At 50.6% G+C, this 17,664-nt stretch overlaps 1 protein-coding gene across 2 annotated transcripts in view; it reads left to right on the forward strand.

Annotated features, from left to right (window-relative positions):
- The window catches only part of EIF2B3 (eukaryotic translation initiation factor 2B subunit gamma), a 98,831-nt gene extending 89,979 nt beyond the window's left edge, over window positions 1–8,852 (forward strand). For both annotated transcript variants that reach the window (XM_002193632.6, XM_030278875.4), the window contains one exon: window positions 8,636–8,852. In XM_002193632.6, the coding sequence (XP_002193668.2) occupies window positions 8,636–8,688 (53 nt within the window). In that variant the 3' untranslated portion in view covers window positions 8,689–8,852. The remainder of the gene's footprint in view (window positions 1–8,635) is intronic.
- Window positions 8,853–17,664: the final 8,812 nt, after the last annotated feature.

Raw genomic sequence — 17,664 nt, forward strand, 5'->3', positions numbered from 1 at the left:
GTTCATTTTCCTGCCTCAGTTTCCTAACCATTCTAGAATTTCTTTGGTCTGGGGGTCAGGTTTGCCGTGGTGGTCTGGGATTTGTCTGTGAAGTTCATGACTTACTTTCTGCACCATGGACTCTTTCCAGCCCAGCATGTCTCTTCTAACCTTGACTGATCCCATAGTAGACTGGGTCTTCTCTTTTTCTCTGTGAAAGCATGTCATGACTTCCTTTCTCCTGCCCAAGACTTCCTGTATCTCATGCCAAGCTTTTGGTGTGGCCCTGTAAGTATGTTTCCATACTGCACCCTCCATCAAGACTTTGGCTGTTTTTTTCTGTTTGGTAACTTTTCCTTCTTCAAACTTGAGCTTCCATGGCTGGGTTAAGAAAAAACGTAGTTCTCTTGGGCAGGAGCCACCTTTTCTTGCAAGCTGATCACCCTTCAGCAGACATAAGCAGTAGCTGCTGGCTGCTGACCCTAGTCTGGGAGTTACACATTCCACTTTCTGGGAGTAGAAACCTCCTCAGCAAAACTCCATACACCTTCCCAGAAACATTTAAAAAAATAAAAATATAGCAGTTCCTTATTCCAGAACATCAGCCAGGATTCATCAAAGGTAGAAATATCCCTGAATCATCCTACACAGCCCCAGGCAGATCTCACAGTTGACTTTGCTGCAGAACTGGCTGTATGCTCCCTGCTCTACCGTATGAGTCCTGGCCACACTGCCCAGGCAGCTTGGGGTACAAGAGCTCTTTGAGCCAGAGGTGCACTGACCTCCTTTCATAAAATGAATTCCAGTCCCATGCAAGGAGGATGGCAAGAGAACAGCTACCACAAATGACAGGCAAACGTAACTTAAACCAGCTCTCATCCTTCTCCTTCTGCAGAATAATATGGGTATATTTAGGGTGGTCCAAATGGTACAGCTGGGAGTAATGGGATTGAATTAAACACAATTTAGGTTGGCTATCTGGAGCATTTTCCTAATGATGTGGTCTGGTAGGCTGTGGGATAATCTCCCTGGGGGCATGGTGGGAGACCTCATCACTTAATAATGGGCTTGGCAAATCTCTTGACACCTAAATAGAGGGAGTACTCCACCACTGGTTACAGGGGTAGATCAGAGGCAACCTGGTACTTTCAAACTAAAAACAAAATTGGAGACACAGGAGTGCAGGTAACTGTCAGCAGTGTCATCCCAATCCTGCATTTACTTCCTCTCTGTCACAGAACTGGCCAGAGACAGTATTTTTTAATGTCTCTGTTGAAGGTATGGCATTTTATTTAAGTTCTGGATTTGCAAGCCATGCCTCCTGAGAGCCCTGCTATTCTCCTACTGCTTTTATTACCATGCCTTGGAAGCATCCACTTTCCTTCCTCTTTGATTCTTAAAGGAATTTGCTAACAGAGAATTAACAGATGGGCTTTGTGAAAGCTACCTCACCAGGTAGCAGTTTGAAAAACATGTTGGTACCTAAGAAAAAGGCAGTAATTCTTAGAGGAATAGGAAATGGCAGACAGCATTCTGAAAGAACTGAATCATTGTACAGAGCATTCAATCACTGTTTTAAAGACAGTTACTAAGATTACACTGCAGTCTTTTTGATAAACCTGGTTTTAAAGAGGAGCTCAAAAGCAGCATGTGCTCAGTGAAGTAGCACTAGAGAGAGTGCTGGTGATGGGCCAGTCGAGGAGTCAGATGAGTCTGGAGTCACTAAGTACAGCTCCCAAAGGAGTCTCTCGGCCAGATTCAGCAGGGAGAGCGTTTGTACATCTGGTATTGGTTAGCCAGGAACCAGCATATGTGGTAAAGCAGCCTAACCCTTCTTCAAGGTAAAGTGGCCTAACCTTTTTTCAAAGCAATGCCAGGAACAGAAACTACAGTAAACATTCACACAAAGTATAAAACTAGCAAAACTGGTACAAAATTCACTACCTTATCCCTTGCTTTCATCTCTGTTGTCATTGGGGCTGGGATGTTTTATTTGCATATTTATTTCCAGTATCAGACATAGGGCTCCAGCTAGATCTATGTCCTACCTGATCCTGACTCCTGCTTCACAGCTCTCCACTATGGTTCTGTCCCAGCACCAGGCTCATCCCAGTCCTAGCCTTCTCTTTGGCTTTTCTCCTAGTCTTTCTCCCATAGAGACTTTTGTTTTTCTCTCTTACTGGGTTATTCCCAGACACCTGCCTGACACCTCCTCTGGTCTGACCATAGCTGCTGTTTCCAGTCCTCTTGCCTAACAGTCCCATGTGCCTTTTTTCTTCTAGCATTCATTCCCTAACTACTTTCAGTTGGATTGCATCTCTTTCTCTCATGCCTGGGCAGGCTCATACTGGGCACAGGAGGGGGGTGGGTTCTGTCCCAAGTGCTCCACTGGTCCATACAGCTTGGAGGAAGCCCTGCCTTCCTCCTGCACTTCCATGGTCAAAAGTGCTCACTGCAGTCTCTGGAGCTTTTAGCTGTGCTCCTGAGAACATGTGCAAACTTCAGATTTTTTCCAAAGACTTATCACATAGCCAAAACTGTGTGGTTTCTCACAAGAAGAGAAAAAGGCACATATCCAGTAAGGACTGGCTCCCGTTTCCAATCATTTTCCAAGTCCTGTTCCAACCTTGGAGTCCCAGGACTTCTCAATGAAACAGAATAAGATTGTTTTATTTTAATGAGGGCCAAAGAGCACATTTTTCTCTGTCATCCTCTAAAGCAGGTACCTCTACATGTGAATGGTTCCCTCCTTTGAGGAGGCTTCACATGAGCCAAGATTTAACAGGATAGGGACAGAAAGAAACTGAGAGACTTTCTGGTGCTCTCACTGCATTCAAGTAAGGGCAAGCATCTGCTCTTGCAAGATGCTGAGTACCTCCTGGTGCAGTCTTCAGGAACTGAAAACACTTAGCACGACACAGGGTTGGGATCAGAAGGCATGCTGCTGTGCAGATGGGAGTTGGGAAAGCTCATGAAGAACAGACACAGACTAAACAGTGCACACATGTATATTGTGCACAGGGGTGCAAAATGAGCTGGAGGTGATGTAGGAATGGTGTGAATTTATAGCAAAACTGAGAGATCGGTAAGATTTCTCCCTAAAGTAGTTTAACTACTGAATGCCCATGACAAAGATATTGTTGGCAGTTAAAACAGGCATCTCTTAAATACTTGACATTTTTGTTGCAGTGACTATGCGGTGACTATACTGCTAACTAATCCTAATAAGCCTCCTTTCCAAGTTGTATAAAAATGGTTTATGAGTTCTGGCCTTACCAGTGGCCCAAAACTTCCTTAGAATATCCATCCAGCAATGCTTTGTCCTCCCTTCTGCTGCTTGGGACTGCCACATTTGTGCATACTGTCATTCCCAGCCAGGGAAGTTCAGGCTTCCTGAGTGAGTGGGTTAAATATGCTGCCACATTCGCAGCATGCTGATATTGAAGTCTACCCAGAAGGCAGCAGTTCATAACCTTGTGGAAATATTTTTACATGCTCCACGCAGAGAAAATAACTACTTCTGCTGTGGTAGAGCTCAGGCACATGAAAGAGCCAGGAAGAACACCCCAATGGATGCTGAGAAAGGAAGAGGAGTTGCGTCCAGTGCTGCAGGCAAATATGGCACCTCTGCCATCAAATCAGGAAGTTAAGATATGGACAGTTAGACTGCTGTTTTGAGATCCCTGCTTGCAGTTGCTGTGAGGAGGTGATAGTCCATGGGAGCACTGATAGATGTAATCCAATCCCTTCTCACACACTTTGCTAGGACTCTGTCCCAGTATGAGGACTTCAAGCATGTCCCCCTCCCCAAGGAACTTGCTATCTTAGGCATATCCCAAGCTCTGGATCTCTTTTTCCCTTTACTAACTTTTATTCTAAGACCAGTCACTTCCTCATACATCTCTGTCCTCTTCCTCCACTCCCTCAATTTATCTGCTCCAAGTCACATTAATCTCTCACTGACCTCTGAATCACTCTTACCTTCACACTCTTAAGACACATCTAGTCCACAGAAGGGTTTGACAGCAAAGCAATTAATCCTGGTGGAACTATGAAAGAATCCTCAGCTGAACCACGGGGCCGCCAGCACTGAGAACTGGTGGTTGTTGGATGTAAGGCAGAAGTAAGATCTCTACTGCCTGTCTGTTCTGTGGGCTGGAGGCCCCAGCTGTGGGCCAGAACTGATCTGCCTGAAGCTACCATCAACTCCCTGGGGTGTGCTGCACATCCCTCATTCCCTGCATAAAGGAATCTTGGGAGCAGCTGGAACACTCAGCTAATGAGGATCATTGTGCTGGCGACCCATGGGCTCAACTGATGCCTGCACACTGGGGCTGACCTGGCACTTGGGAGGAATTGTGAGACACGCCTAGCCTTTGGGGCCACAGTGTGATCACCCTGGTCTCCAGTGATCATGTAAGTAAAGCTTGGCTGAGGAGAGAACAGGCCTTAACTGGAAAGTCCCACTGCTCTCTAAACACAAACAAATCAGCCCCCATCACCTGCTTCCCTTCTTTATCTGTACATGTAATTTAAAACACCCTCCAGCGTCCCAAAGTCAAGCTTCAGCTACTTCCCATCCCCGTAAGCCCCTTTAGTTCCTCTCCCCCCCCTAACCTGGCTGCTTTTCCAGAGCCAACCATCACTGCAGAGACAAGTTGCTCTTCTCTCCCACTCTCTGATCCTTTCTGTCCTGGGTGAATGTGGTGGGAACCACCCACAGCGTGTTTTCGTGCATGCGTTTCTGCAGCCACCCCTCCCCCCCACCTAGTTTTTTAAGTTAAACTATCTCTTGCTTTAAAGAGAGCAAATACACAGCAGTGGCTTTCATCACTGCTGTATAATAGAGCAGTAATTCTGTGCCAGGGACTGTTTTCTATTTTATTTTAAAGGGTTTATAAAACAGTGTATGTAATTGAGTGAGTAAACTGAACGTTTTCTGGAGCCCCTGAGGGCTTAAACTTCGTGGTGGTCCTGGGCCTAGGCCCTAACCCTTTTTTTTCCTGTCTTTTTTTTTTTCCTCCCTTTCCCCTCCTTCCCCTCCTCCTTTACAACCCAGCGTTGCCACCAGCAGCAGCAGCAGCAATCTGTCTGAGGCTAATTGAGCAAACAACAAGGAGATGCTTTCACATGGCTTTTAAAGGAATGCTCCGGCATCCCCTTTCTGTGAGTGGCTTGGCAGGAACCTGCCAGGAAGGCTGGGGAGCGCTGGGTCCCCAGCCCCCAGCCTGCTGGTGGGGTTTGTGCTGGGCTGCACAGTCATTTCCGCCCCTCTGTTTATTTGCATTACAATTTGTTTTTAGCCAAGCACCAAAAGCTGCTCTGCTCTCTAGCTTGCCTTGTGCGTATGTTTTTAAGGGGCTAGTGTACAGTATGTGTAAACAAATGTCTTCCCAAGCAGGAACGCATATATAACGAGTGACAGGTTTTTGATTTACACTCAGTAAAGTCTCCTTGGACACTCGGTTCAAGCACCCAGGCAGACTTCAGGCTGGGCTGCGTCAGCAAGTTGAGGCAAAGTGCTAATCAGGAGGTTGAATGTGTTGATCAGCTCTGGATTTGCTTAGCACCAGATGCTCCCAATCTGAGAAGATCTAGTTGAACATGATTTAAGGTTGAAGAGTCCAATTCTTAAGGCTTTCTCAAAGTCCTTTCTCTAATCTGTCTTCTTGCTCTGTGGGCTGAATGCATCTGTAACCCTGCCAGTGTCAGATAAAAGGCAGCCTGGTAAGAAATCCGTAATGGGGAGCTGGGGAAGGAGAAATGTAGCTGAACAGCAAAGCGTGTGAGATACTTCTCCCTCCTCCCCCAGAGTTTCAGGCAGAGTTTCTGCGGGAACTGAGCTTGCTGGTACCAGCCAGAGCCACTGGCAACTGGCAGCCACGTCTGATAATGAAACACTATCCACAACTCAGCTCTCTGGCACACACACTGGAGTCTGAATTCCCGTCGCTCCTCAAGAAGGGCTTTGGGAATGGAAGAGGGAAGCAGGGTGAATCCTTATCTGCCTACCACATCCCCTTGGGGTGCGGAATGGGGCTTTGTTTCTAGCAAAGCCATTCCCTTTATCGCTTAAAAACTTTCTCGCAAATTTTAGACAGGCAGATTCATGTGTTTTCTTTAAGCCTTTACAAGAAGAAATCAGTTTGGTGATTTCATATGAGTCTGAGGTAGCAGTGACATATCATGTGTACCCACTTTGGGGAATCTGGCCACAGGGATCATGGAGGAGATGAAACAGGCAGAAGGATGAGAGATGAGGGAATGCAGGCTCCAATTTCCCATGCGGCTTTGACTGCTTAAACTCCCTAAACTCACTGCTGCCTCAGTTTCCTCATCTGTAAAACAGAAATGCTCTTACTCATCCATTCTCAAAAAGCATTTTGAACTCATCAGGTGTAAAATACAAGACTGCTGCAAGCATGTCAGTGCAAAATACAAATAGTCTGCACCACCTCTGCAGCAAGGTATGTGACAGGATCCATCCCAGCTCTGCACATTCAGGACCGTGGAGGATGCTGTCTGAAATGAAGCAAGAAGTTCCTTATTAAAAAGTATTGCTACAGATAACCTATATATAGAACCATAAATTGACATGGCTCTCTATAAGCCTAGATGAAGGCATGTTTAATCTGCAGAGGCATAATATAATTACTCTCACTGGATGGTAGCCAGGGTCTTATTCACATCATAGAAATCAACATGATAGATAGTCTGCTTGGAGGAGGTTCAGGAATGGAGTCACAGGAGTTGCTACAGGGCCTGTTGAGATATATTGGGAAAGTTGTTGGGGATGAGGAATGTTATAGCAAGAAATGCTGCAGGTTGGATTTGAGGTACCTTGGCAAGGCTGTGTGGGGTCCAGGACGGGAGGAGAGAGGTGCTGAAGGCTGGACTTGGGGCTATTGGCAAGAGCTGTCCTGGAGAAGTTGTGTGGTGCTACCTACATCATGCTTGCACCTGGCATTTGTACAGTCAGCCCCTCATTTTCCTGAGCATTGCATCCACGTCTGCTCATCCTGCCCAAAATGCTGGAGATTGAGCTCCAGGATGTTACTGTGAGGCTCCAGGAATAATTATCAATTTACAATAAATACCCTGAGCAAACAGCTAAATGTCTCAATCTGATGCTGCAGGTGAGAAGCAGCCCCTTGGTCTCCTTATTTTAGCCTTCATGCAGGGTCTCTGAAAGGAGGTGGTGTGGCTCACCCATTCTGTCCCTCAGGCTGAGAAGATCACATATGATCCATATTATTCTGGGGTTGAAGTTGCAGTGAGAAATTATCTTGCACAGTGCAGAACTCCTTGAAGTTTATAGAGCAGAATTTGATCAAACCTTTACTGGAGCAATGGTTTGCATGATACAAAGGTTGCATCTTGAATTTTAAACCAAGAGAAGCACCATGTTGGCCCAGCCACTTTGGGGATTGCCAGGAATTTCTTCCTTTAGCCAAATGTGGCATATTTGTTGTTTTGCAGCAGTCTTGCAAGATCTACTCCCCTGGGGGGAGGAGCTATAGATAGGTAAATAAAACACAACTCATCATTTCCATCATCCCTGGCTATCTACCCCCACTTCTGTGTAAGGTGTGGGAGACACCAGAGCTTCCAGTGCTGTATTCCAGCCCCTCACAGGCCTTGACACTTTATCCCAGGCTCCAGAGGCAATTGTTATTCGGAATTGCAGGAGGTAAGATGAAGAGCCTAGGGGCATGGGATACATCACCTGAGCTCCACCTGAATAGGTGTCCAGCTCCTGGAGAGCAGTTTAGATTCACCACCTCCCCCACAGTACCCTGAGGACACCCACTTTGAGCACACCAGCTTTGTGTCATGCTCTGAGGCTGCATGCTTGGGTTTTTTAGGCACTGGGCTTTCAGTTGCGTGTTTTTATTATTTTGGCTTTAGATCCTTTATTTGCAGTCCTTCCCTGACAGGCTGCTTTTGCATTTTAAAGGGAAGGCTCTTTCAGTACAGTGCATTAACAGTGCTGGGGCAGGGACTGGCACATTAATGTGTCCACTGGGGCTGTGCAAAGCTCCTGGGAACAGGCAAAGGAGTGACCTTGCAGAAATCGCCCCTCCAACAAATTTTCTCCACAGGAGGTGAAAAAAAAAAAAAAGAAAGAAAACAAAACACAAAAAAACTCTTGTTTTTAAGTTGCTAGGACTGAGTTGAGATTGCTGAGAAGATCTCACACTGCCTCAGTGATGGCCTCCTGGTGCTGAGCAGCCCTTTTCCCCCCCAGCATCCAAGCAGTTTGGGGTAGACAGTGCTATTTATGGCCAGGGTAGATTACTGATCTTTAATTTTATGTCTAATCTCCATGTTGGATGTTGATGGTTCCTTGCCTTGACCTAGGTGTACACCTGTCAGTAGCAGCTGTGACTTCCATAGGGCCTCTCGTGTTTATTAGTGACACATATATGTGAAAACTCTCATTAGAGAAATCTCCTGATGTTTAGTCAGTTGTTTAGGCTTTCACCATGTGTGTGGGATACTGTTGGAGAGACACTGGAGTTCAGCAAATCTCTATTTGAGTTCCCCAGAATCTGCTTTTCTCATTTGTTTTAAAGTTGCAGATTTGAAAAATGCAAGGTCTGAAGCTCTGCCCCAAAACTCAATTGCTCTTCTTTTCCTCCCTCTCTCTTTTCAGCCAAACATGTTAATGAAGTCATTGTGGGCACCGAACAGCTGATGGAGATATAACCCGAGTAGCTTTTAAAGAAGATTTTATGGAAGCCAGCAGCAGAACCAGATGTTCAAGCACCGTAAGATCATCCGTACAGATCAGTACTGGCATGGTTTACCCTGTCATTGCTCCTTTCCTGTTCAGCTTTATATTTATGTCTTAATAAAGAAGTATTTGCAGAGCGGAGTGTCCGTGGGCCCCTCCCCCCTCATTGGGATGCGCGGGGTTTGTGCCGGGTTATATCGGTTCCTGCGCGCCCGGCCAGCGCACTGTACTTTTCCAGCAGAAGGGAGAGCGGGGACCACACAGACTGTGCCCACTCCAAAGAATGACTTAGCCGCCCTCCCTGCGGTGTAAATCACATCCCTGCAGTCCTGCACCACCCATCCCTGAGCCTGGGAGAAACTGCTCGGGATGCTGCTTGTGCATCTCATCAACACAGCAGGCAGACAGTGAGAACAGCGGCGGCTGCTCTTTGCAGCCCGGTAGCTTCGCCAGCCTCCTCCTCCTCCTCCTCACTGTCTCTCATGATGCTGCCCCACAGCACAGAAGTGTTTAATCTGTGCCTCTTCTCCTCTGTAATGCAGTCAAAGAGTTTGGCACCCATTTCCATCAGGGCTGAGTTTGGTCTGATACTTTGAAATTCTGCCCAAGAGCAAGTATGTGAGAGCTGATGGAGCATGAAGGAGGCATGAGGTGGAAACAGTGGATACTCCCTGCCTTATTTTGATGGTTCTTCCTGTCAGTCCACTGTTCCTAATCCCAGACAAGAGGTCTCTCCCCACACTTGGATGATCTGTGGATGACTGTACCTATGTCTCTGAGATGAGTCGCTCATGTTAATGTGAAACGCACAGCCTTGTGGTCAGGGCCTGTGCCAGGATTGTAAAGCACCTGGATAGGATTGAAACGCAAGCTGTTCTTTAATGTTTATAAATTGGACACAAGTTCCTACCTAAAAGCTGTTTATTAGAATGTAGTAGGGTTGAATGGGACATTTATCTGCCCCTGGCAGTTTGACATCCAGAGGTGCTTACAGCAGCTGGTAGGGATGATATTTCATTAACTGAAGTGATAAATGTTAAATGTGTGCTTCATGGGCATCTGTGACCCCAAGGAGAGTAACCATTTCCTAGTTAATTTGACAGGAGAGAGATTATAATCCAGACATTCCCAGAGTTTCATAAACAAAATCCTTCTTCTAAAGGACCAGATTGGAATGGAAACTATGGGTAAGGATGAGCTTCAAGGCCTGTGACAAGATGCAGAGAAGAAATGCACTGCAGTTCAGCTCCAGCTTTGTGCTGGAGGTTTTGTCTCGCATATGTGCACAAACATGTTCCTGAAGTACGAAGCCTTTTTCATCCAAGGATTGCAGAGGTTTTACAGAGGTTAATTAAAGAGAGTTCTTGTCTCTGTGTGCGGCAAGGGAAAGAGGCTCCATTTTGGGTGTGTAGAAACAGAAGCAGAGCGGAGTGTAATTACCTGGCTTTGCAATTTACCAGAAGGCTGGCAAAGCCTTGAGAGTTTTGCAGGGACTTTGACTCATAGTCCTTTTGCTGAAACACAAAGCCTCCCCCTCTGTTTTTAGGATATATGTTAACTTCTGAAAAGTCTGCATTGCCTTGTTTAGCAGCTACAGCTTTACCTCCTTGTGCCTTAATTATATGTTAAAGTCTCAGTCCTTTTGTTTAGCTAATTTAAGAAGAGGGTGGGGGGCTCTTTACTGTGTCGGTTAGAATTTAGCATTAATTTAGTGTTCTCTGACACTTGAAAACCTGGCTGGGATTTGAGGCATTTTCTTTTCCTTTTCGCCTTTTACGACCTGCAGGTGTTTGGTGTGAGATAAAAGTAGATCCCAAAGTGAGATTTCACAGCACAAATTATCAAAGTGAAGATTCACTCTTGATGTAGTCTACGTGTGTGGCAATAATTATGAAAAATAGTTCAGGATAATAGAGCCTTCAGGAATCCCAAGACAGGCACTGGGAGGTTAACCCTTCCTCATCTAACCTGGCCTCTATGCTGTTGTCATCATCAGGTGAGCATGTAATGGGTTGAGTCAGGCAACTTCACAAGCCGAGTGGTGGTAGAGTCATTGAGAAAATTGGGAAGGCGATTGCAGACATGAAGTTCTGTTCCCAGGTAGTTTTGGATGTGACTGGTCCCTAGGTCACAAAGATTCTGGAAGGTGTTACTGATATAAGCTGCTCACCAACTTTGAGGAATGGGGCACCTCTCAGACACAAATAAGCTGCTCTGTCCCAGGCAGCTGAGCATTACAGCTTGTGCCCATCATAGTGTTACTGGCATCAAAGTGGTGCCTATAGAGGCAACATTTCTCTGAAGGAGATGAAAGTTCTCCAGCTCTGTAGGTGTGGGCTCTTTTCAGGACAGATTTGTCCTGAGCACTTCTTTGGCAGATATAACACCAGGGTTGCTGTGAAAAGGTTCTTGCAGTGGCTTGTCACATACTGGATCTGCATAGAGGTTTGCTATGATGGCCAGCAGGACCGGTGGTTTGTGGTTTTCCCTGAGTGGTGTCTTGCCATCTGCTCCCAAAATGCTTTTCCTGTGGCCAGGGCAGCAGGGTTGGTGTCTGTGCACACCTGGCCACACTTCTTCCTGTGGGTCCTGCCCCACTGGCACACCATGGCAGGGACACCTGAAGCTCTGCCCCCTCACTCTGGCTCCCATGTGAGCTGGGTCCAACCAGGAGCAGCTCTGCAGCCAGGTGCTTGCCAGAATTTTTGTAGCCAAGCCCATTTGTAAGACACAGATTTGGGAAGAGATTTGTTGGGCAGTTGCAGACACCCAGAGCTGTGGCACCTCCCTCAGCAGTTCATGTTTGCTTTTGTAGGTGGCTGTTGGGATCTCTCAAGAAGCAGCAGCTCATCTGATCCCTTCTGCAGTCAAACCAAAGCAGATGGCTCCCATCTTCCTGGCAGCCCTGGAAGAGAACCACATGAAGTGAAGACAAACAGGCAGCCATTCCCAGGGAGAGTGGGCTTCCTACCCCCATGGTGTTCAAATAGACACAAAAACTTTGTGCTTTTAGGATATTTTTTTGGCTTGTGGGCAGGAAGGGGAGAGCAGAGACTGAGCAGTCATATGTCTCAGGTACAGAGGTCTGGCTCCCCCGGTCACCTATCCAGGTGACACTGTGCTGCAGCCCTAGCAGTAGGACTCTCCTGAACCTCTCAGGTTTGGAATCACAAGGACTTGACAATCTTTTACTGCCTTCAGTCTCCAACATTGATTGTGCAGAACCATGATCCTGCTGGCTTCCTTGCTGGTTTCTGCACCTCACTGTCCTTGTTCTGACTGCCTGGGAAGAGTGCTTTTCATCATGCCCCTGGCCACCCTTTGGACTTTGCTGGTCCAGACATGAGAATTTTCCCGAGTAAAACCGCACAGGTCTGGGGAACACTGTTGCTTTCCAGAGATGCCTTACTGCCTTCACACTGGCCCAAGTCCCCAGTGAGGGCCAGTAGTGGCTGCTCAAGGCAGAGCGAGATCAAGCCCCACGTGGGGCCCGCAGAGGAGCTGCCTGTGCCGGCAGCAGTGGTGTGACAGACGCACGCTGCACAGTGTGTGGTGTAATCCAGCCCCAGGACACCGCAGTGCCGCCCTCCCGTCACACACAGCCACTCCTGTGGCCTTTGGTTATCTGTTTTAAAGGATTGATTATTGCAGTGGGCAGTTGGGGCTGGGGCCTTTGGCATTGCAGGCTGCCCATTGTGCCCTGACCTGGCCCGTCCCAGAGCCATGGGGGAGCACAGAGCACAGGGCCCTTCTCACTGGCCACCTGCAGAGTTAATTTGGGGATGTGGAGGTTCCCTCACCAGCACCCAGCACACCCCAGCCCCTGCCCCAGCACCTCTGCAGCAGCCTGCCCACTGAGGCTCACTCCCCCTCAGGCAGGAGGCCGATTTCTGGATCCTGTCGGTTTTCACTCCCATCTCCCAGGAGCCAAGGTCCACAGCCGCGCCTGTGCCTCCCAGACGGGCCGGCAGACGGGAACTTCCTTCCAGGTCCTATAGACAGACATTTTATATACGTTAAAATACGTGTGTGTATATAAATATGGAAAGCAAGAGCTTGGGAGAGTTTGAGTCTAAATAAACTTGTATGTTTTAGGCTTTTAAAATGCTAATGTTGAATTTCAGGGGATGGGGGACGGCAAAGGGATTGTTGGACTGAGGACCAAGACAGCTGATGAGCTTGGATCAGTGCCTTTACAATTCAAGGAAAAATGGGATAGTTTGGGAAGGAAAAAAGGATTTTCTTGTTTTTGTTTTTAGTAGAAAATAAAAGAAGCTGCCTTCTTATTTGCCTCCCTCCCCCAGCGTCGGAGCAGCAAGCGACTGGTGTTGTATGCATAAGCTATTCCTTTGTGCAACATCTAAATGGTTAATTGTGTTTGAGGAAGATGTACGGGCGAATGGAGAGACCACCCAGCAAGAGACAGACAAGAAAGAGCGATCTCTGAAATGTTTAACCAGAGAGAGAGCAAAGTTGTTTAAAAATATTTAATTTACAACATTCCACACTGCTGATTATAAATCGGCCGTCCAAAAACACTGCTGCATGCGGGGAGGGATCCAGGCAGCATGAAACAAATTCTTGTGATTGTTTTTCCTATCTTGCTCCCTCCTTTCCTTGGGGAGTTTAACCCTGTGGCAGGATGCGGGTTGCCCCAGGCAGGGAAGGCAGCACTGTTCCCCAGGACTGTGGTCTCCAGTGTGAGCACCTGCGCCTGGGGCCGGGGTGCAGCCGCCTGCTGGCGCTGGGAGAGTTGGAGAGGATGGTGAGGAGCAACCAACCGGCAACACCAGCAAACCCAGCAGCGGTGATGGGTGTGATGGTCAGTGGGTAATGGCCTCACAGCCCCTTCCTTCTGATCTCCACCCCAGCAGCAGGGTTCCCCAAAGCATCCAGCTGTGTTCCCAGACAAGGAAAGCCATGAATCCCCTGGTGATGGGTTGAGACACTTGAGGAGGCAAACCTGGCCAGTGTGTTCCATCCATGAGACATTGCTCACTGTGGTGATGATGGTGCCTGCTCTTTGGGTTGGCAACTCAGCCGTGTCACTCAGCCATTTCCAGCAGCGCCAGGAAGGACCCAGGCCCTCACAGGGTCATTGAGCAACAGCAACATCTTCCCCTGCTTGGGCCTTTCTGCAAAGAGGGTGGTTGGTGCCGGATGCTGGGAAGAAGGGATTTGGCCGTGCTCTGCTTGCAGCCACTGCTGATCCACAGCTGGCTGTGACGCACCCCGCCGCCCCAGCCACGCTCCCTCTGTGCTGGGACTGCTCTGTGAGGAGTCTGCTCTGGATGGTGGCCAGAGCAGCCATCCCATCACCTGGCGATCACTCTTCAATGCTCTCACCATGATGTCCTTTCCTGTCTTCATAGCCCCTATTCTTCCTGTAGCAAGGGACCTCTGGGGGAGGAGGCTCCTGGGAATGGCCCTGGGAGACCAGGCAGTGAAGGATGCACATGGTGGGAGTCTGCCCCTTATTCCTCAGCCCTGTCATCATCCACCTTCATGGATGTCACCTGTAGGGTTGGAGAGCTACTGTGCCAGGAGAGTGCAGGGGAAGGGAGGAGAGGCACAGCCCCTGGCTGGTGACTCCACTCCGAGGAAAGGAGCTGAGGGACAGGAGGGATGCAAGAGGAACCAGGATCCAAAAGCAGTGGCTGCTCTCACTAGGGATTCCTCCTTGGCATCCTCTTGGAGAGCAAAAGCCAGGGTGCTTTCACATGCCTGTTGCCCCGGGATCCCCGGCCCAGTCAGCGGGGAGGGCAGGGGTCTCGCCTGTTCCTGGCAAGAAGGAGGCACGGGGAGAACTGCAGGACACATTTCCTAACCCCTCACCAGCCAGGAAGCCTCGCTGGCCACCTGGACACTTCCTCGCGTGCAGCGAGGGCCTGTGACAGCCCGAGGAGCCGGGCTGGGTTTGGCTGCTTGCCCCGGTGGCGAGCTCGGCTCTCAGTGGCTGCCCCGCTCCGGGCCCTGCCAGCCCCAGCCGGTGCCGGGAGCGAGAGCGGAGACAAAAGAGCTTGTGTCCGCCTGCCAGCAGCCGGCCCCGCCGAGCGGCCGCCCGCCCAATTAAACCGTGCCCGCTTCCCATGCGGCAGGGGCGCCCGGCGGGCTCGCTGGCCCCCTCCCACCACCCACCGGCCCCAGGGGACCACCACCCTGTGGGGCTCCCCTGCCTCTCTGCAGGCGCCAGCGCTTCCGCAGCCCTTGTCCAGTATGAGCACGTTCCCTTGGTCCCCCAGAGAGGGCATCTCCACCGGCTCGAGCTGGGCATGGCTCGCCCCAACCCCAAATATCTCCTGTTCTCCCAGCTTTTCTCGCACCTCGGGGCTCGGAGCGCCCGCCAGCGCAAGCAGTGTAGTGCTGAGCATCCCTCCCTGCTCCTGCCTCCAGGAGTTGGATCGGGATGAGACCTGGCAGCAGCAAACTCTGCCGCGGCGGGAGCATCCCCACACCCCGTCCCGACCAACGGGGTCGGTGTCACATCCACTTAGTTGGCTCCGAAAATCCCTTGCCCTGACACCTTGTTAAATACCCACCAGGGGTCACAGTTCCTGGGATTCTTTTTCCTGCTTTTCCTTTACCCGCTGAGACGTTTCGGTTGGCAGGAGCTCTCCCCCCGCTATTAGGTATCTTTCGGGGAACAAGAAACCTAGATCACTTACAAATTAATTTGGAGTTAAACCTACAGAAAATGAGAAACATGCTGCTTTGCAGGAGAGAGTGCTTGGCCAGCGATCAAGAAAAATACATCCAAACCGCCCGATGCGGCGGCTCGGCCGCGGCCGGGGATGGGGGCTGCGCGCTCAAGGTAGCCGCCAGCTGTATTCGGGTGCACCTTAATGGAGCTGGGGCCTTTCCTCCCAGTTAAAAGGGAGAAAAAGGCAGTCCCAGCTTCCCAGCATGTGAGGGAACGTGGGGAAGGCTGGCATAGGGTGCAGCACTGCAGCACGGGGGGTCTGCCTGCTCCAGCACCTTTGCCAGCAGGATGAGGACCAGCCACCCCGTGGTATATGGAGACCTTTGCACCAGCGTTTCCCCATCACTGCATCCCTGGGGCCGCAGCAGCTTGTGCCAGGGCTCCTTCCCGAGAAGGGGTCGGATGCCGTGTCCCCTTATCCCCCGGCGCCTTGTGTCAGCGCTCTGGCCAGCCAGGTGCCGTTGGACAAGGCAACGCGGAGTGATGATGCGAAGGATCCTGAGCCCTTTGGCAGGCGGGTGGGGGCAGCCCCTGTGCCAGGCACTCCCGGAGGGTCAGGGGTGCGCGTTTGGCCGCCACCGCGCATTGTGTCTGCTGCCCGAGCGGCTGTGCCGGGAGGGGGCCGTGCGGGGGAGGCCGGGCCGGCGGAAGAGCAGTGATAAGATAAAAGGTCTGCTTTCCCATGCCGAGGAGCCGGGGGGGGAACGCGGGGCGAGCGGCGAGGCCACCCAGGTTTCAAGCACTCGGCCTCGGCGCCTGACCCCGGCACATTCAGAGAGCACTTCCTAAATTTGTCTCCTGTGTTCCTGACTCACAAGCAATTTCCTCACCCATAAAACGGCGTCGGCATGAAAGGACTGGCCGGGACACCAATTACTTGTCACTGTTTTACCACCCCGCTGCTCACCAGTTTGCAGCCCCCGGCAGTGCCTGGCCAAGATCTCCCCCCTCCTCATGAAGCCCCTCTGCCCAGGGGGACATGGCAGCGCAGCACAGGGATCCCCAGTGCCCGGCACCTGACAATGCCCCAGGCAGAACCACGCGGTGTCTCCGGTGCTCCTGGGCATCCTGAAGGAATCTCCCAGTCCAGCCTGCAACAGAGGAACGTTAACCATCCCCGGGCCTCTCAGCTCTGTAATGGTGTCGTCCCTGTGCTGGCATTGGTATTAAAGATGCTTCTGTGTGTCTGCATAGGAGGAAGCAAGGCTCCATCATCACAACTCTGGTGGCACCATGAGCACAGCCAATGCCCATGACACAAAGCCCATGGATCCACGCTGGCACAGGTCATTGCCATTGAGGTGTCTCTGTGCCCTGCCTTCTTCCTGCTCCCTGTGCCTCTGTGCCACCTCAGCTGTCTGTCCCTGGTCCCCAGTGCCATGCCTGGTGCTGTCACATCCCCAGCTGCTCCTGCGCTCAGGGGATGTGGAGGGGACAGGCTGGTGCAGAAGGACACGGAGCTGTGGAGGGCTTGGAAGGGTCTGAGCACAGCCAGGACTCCTGGGGAGCCCTCATCTGCCTCCAGGGAGTGGGGAGATGCTGTGCAGCTGCGCCTGCAGCCCGACCTTCCCCGGCAGCAGTTACCCACTGTCCCCGCAGAAAATCGCTCCAGCTCCGTGCCGGCACAGGGCGAGGTTTGCCCAGGGCCTGGCGAGCACCACCGCGGCTGCTAAACGGGTTTTATGGTGGGATTTAGAGACTTTTCTGCTGGGTAATTGATTTGCCCAGGCAGTAAAAGATCAAGGCAGGGGCTCAGACGGTGGCTCCCTGCATCTGCCCACCGAGCAGGCCAGGGCACGGGTGGCTTGGGGCACGGTCAGGGCCAGCAATCCCCAATGCCATGATGCACAGCGTGGGGTGCCATGGCTCCACAGCAATGGCACGGGTGCTACGGTTCTGTCCAGGAGCTCCCTTGCAGCACACCCCCGCTTCTGCATCCTTGCATCCCCCTCCCCAACCCCACCACAAAACAGCCCCCAAAGGAGACAAAAGGGGCTGTTTGGGGACCTGCCACCTGCTAGTCCCCATCCTACAATACCGCAGTAAAGAGGCACCAAACAAAGGCCTTAAAATCCTAAAGGGGCCCATTCATTAGGGTGACAAAGGGGGAAAGAACTACATTATCATAATTAATCCTGGTGCTGGCGGTGGGTGGCAGGGCTCTCTGTCTTCCAAGGTGGTGTGGGGACGGCCGGTGTCACCACGTCCACACACTATTGTGCGCCGTGGCCTTGCGGGGCTTAGGCGG

The sequence above is a fragment of the Taeniopygia guttata genome, chromosome 8 (genome assembly GCF_048771995.1).
Source record: "Taeniopygia guttata chromosome 8, bTaeGut7.mat, whole genome shotgun sequence".
NCBI classification, from domain to species: Eukaryota; Metazoa; Chordata; class Aves; order Passeriformes; family Estrildidae; genus Taeniopygia; species Taeniopygia guttata.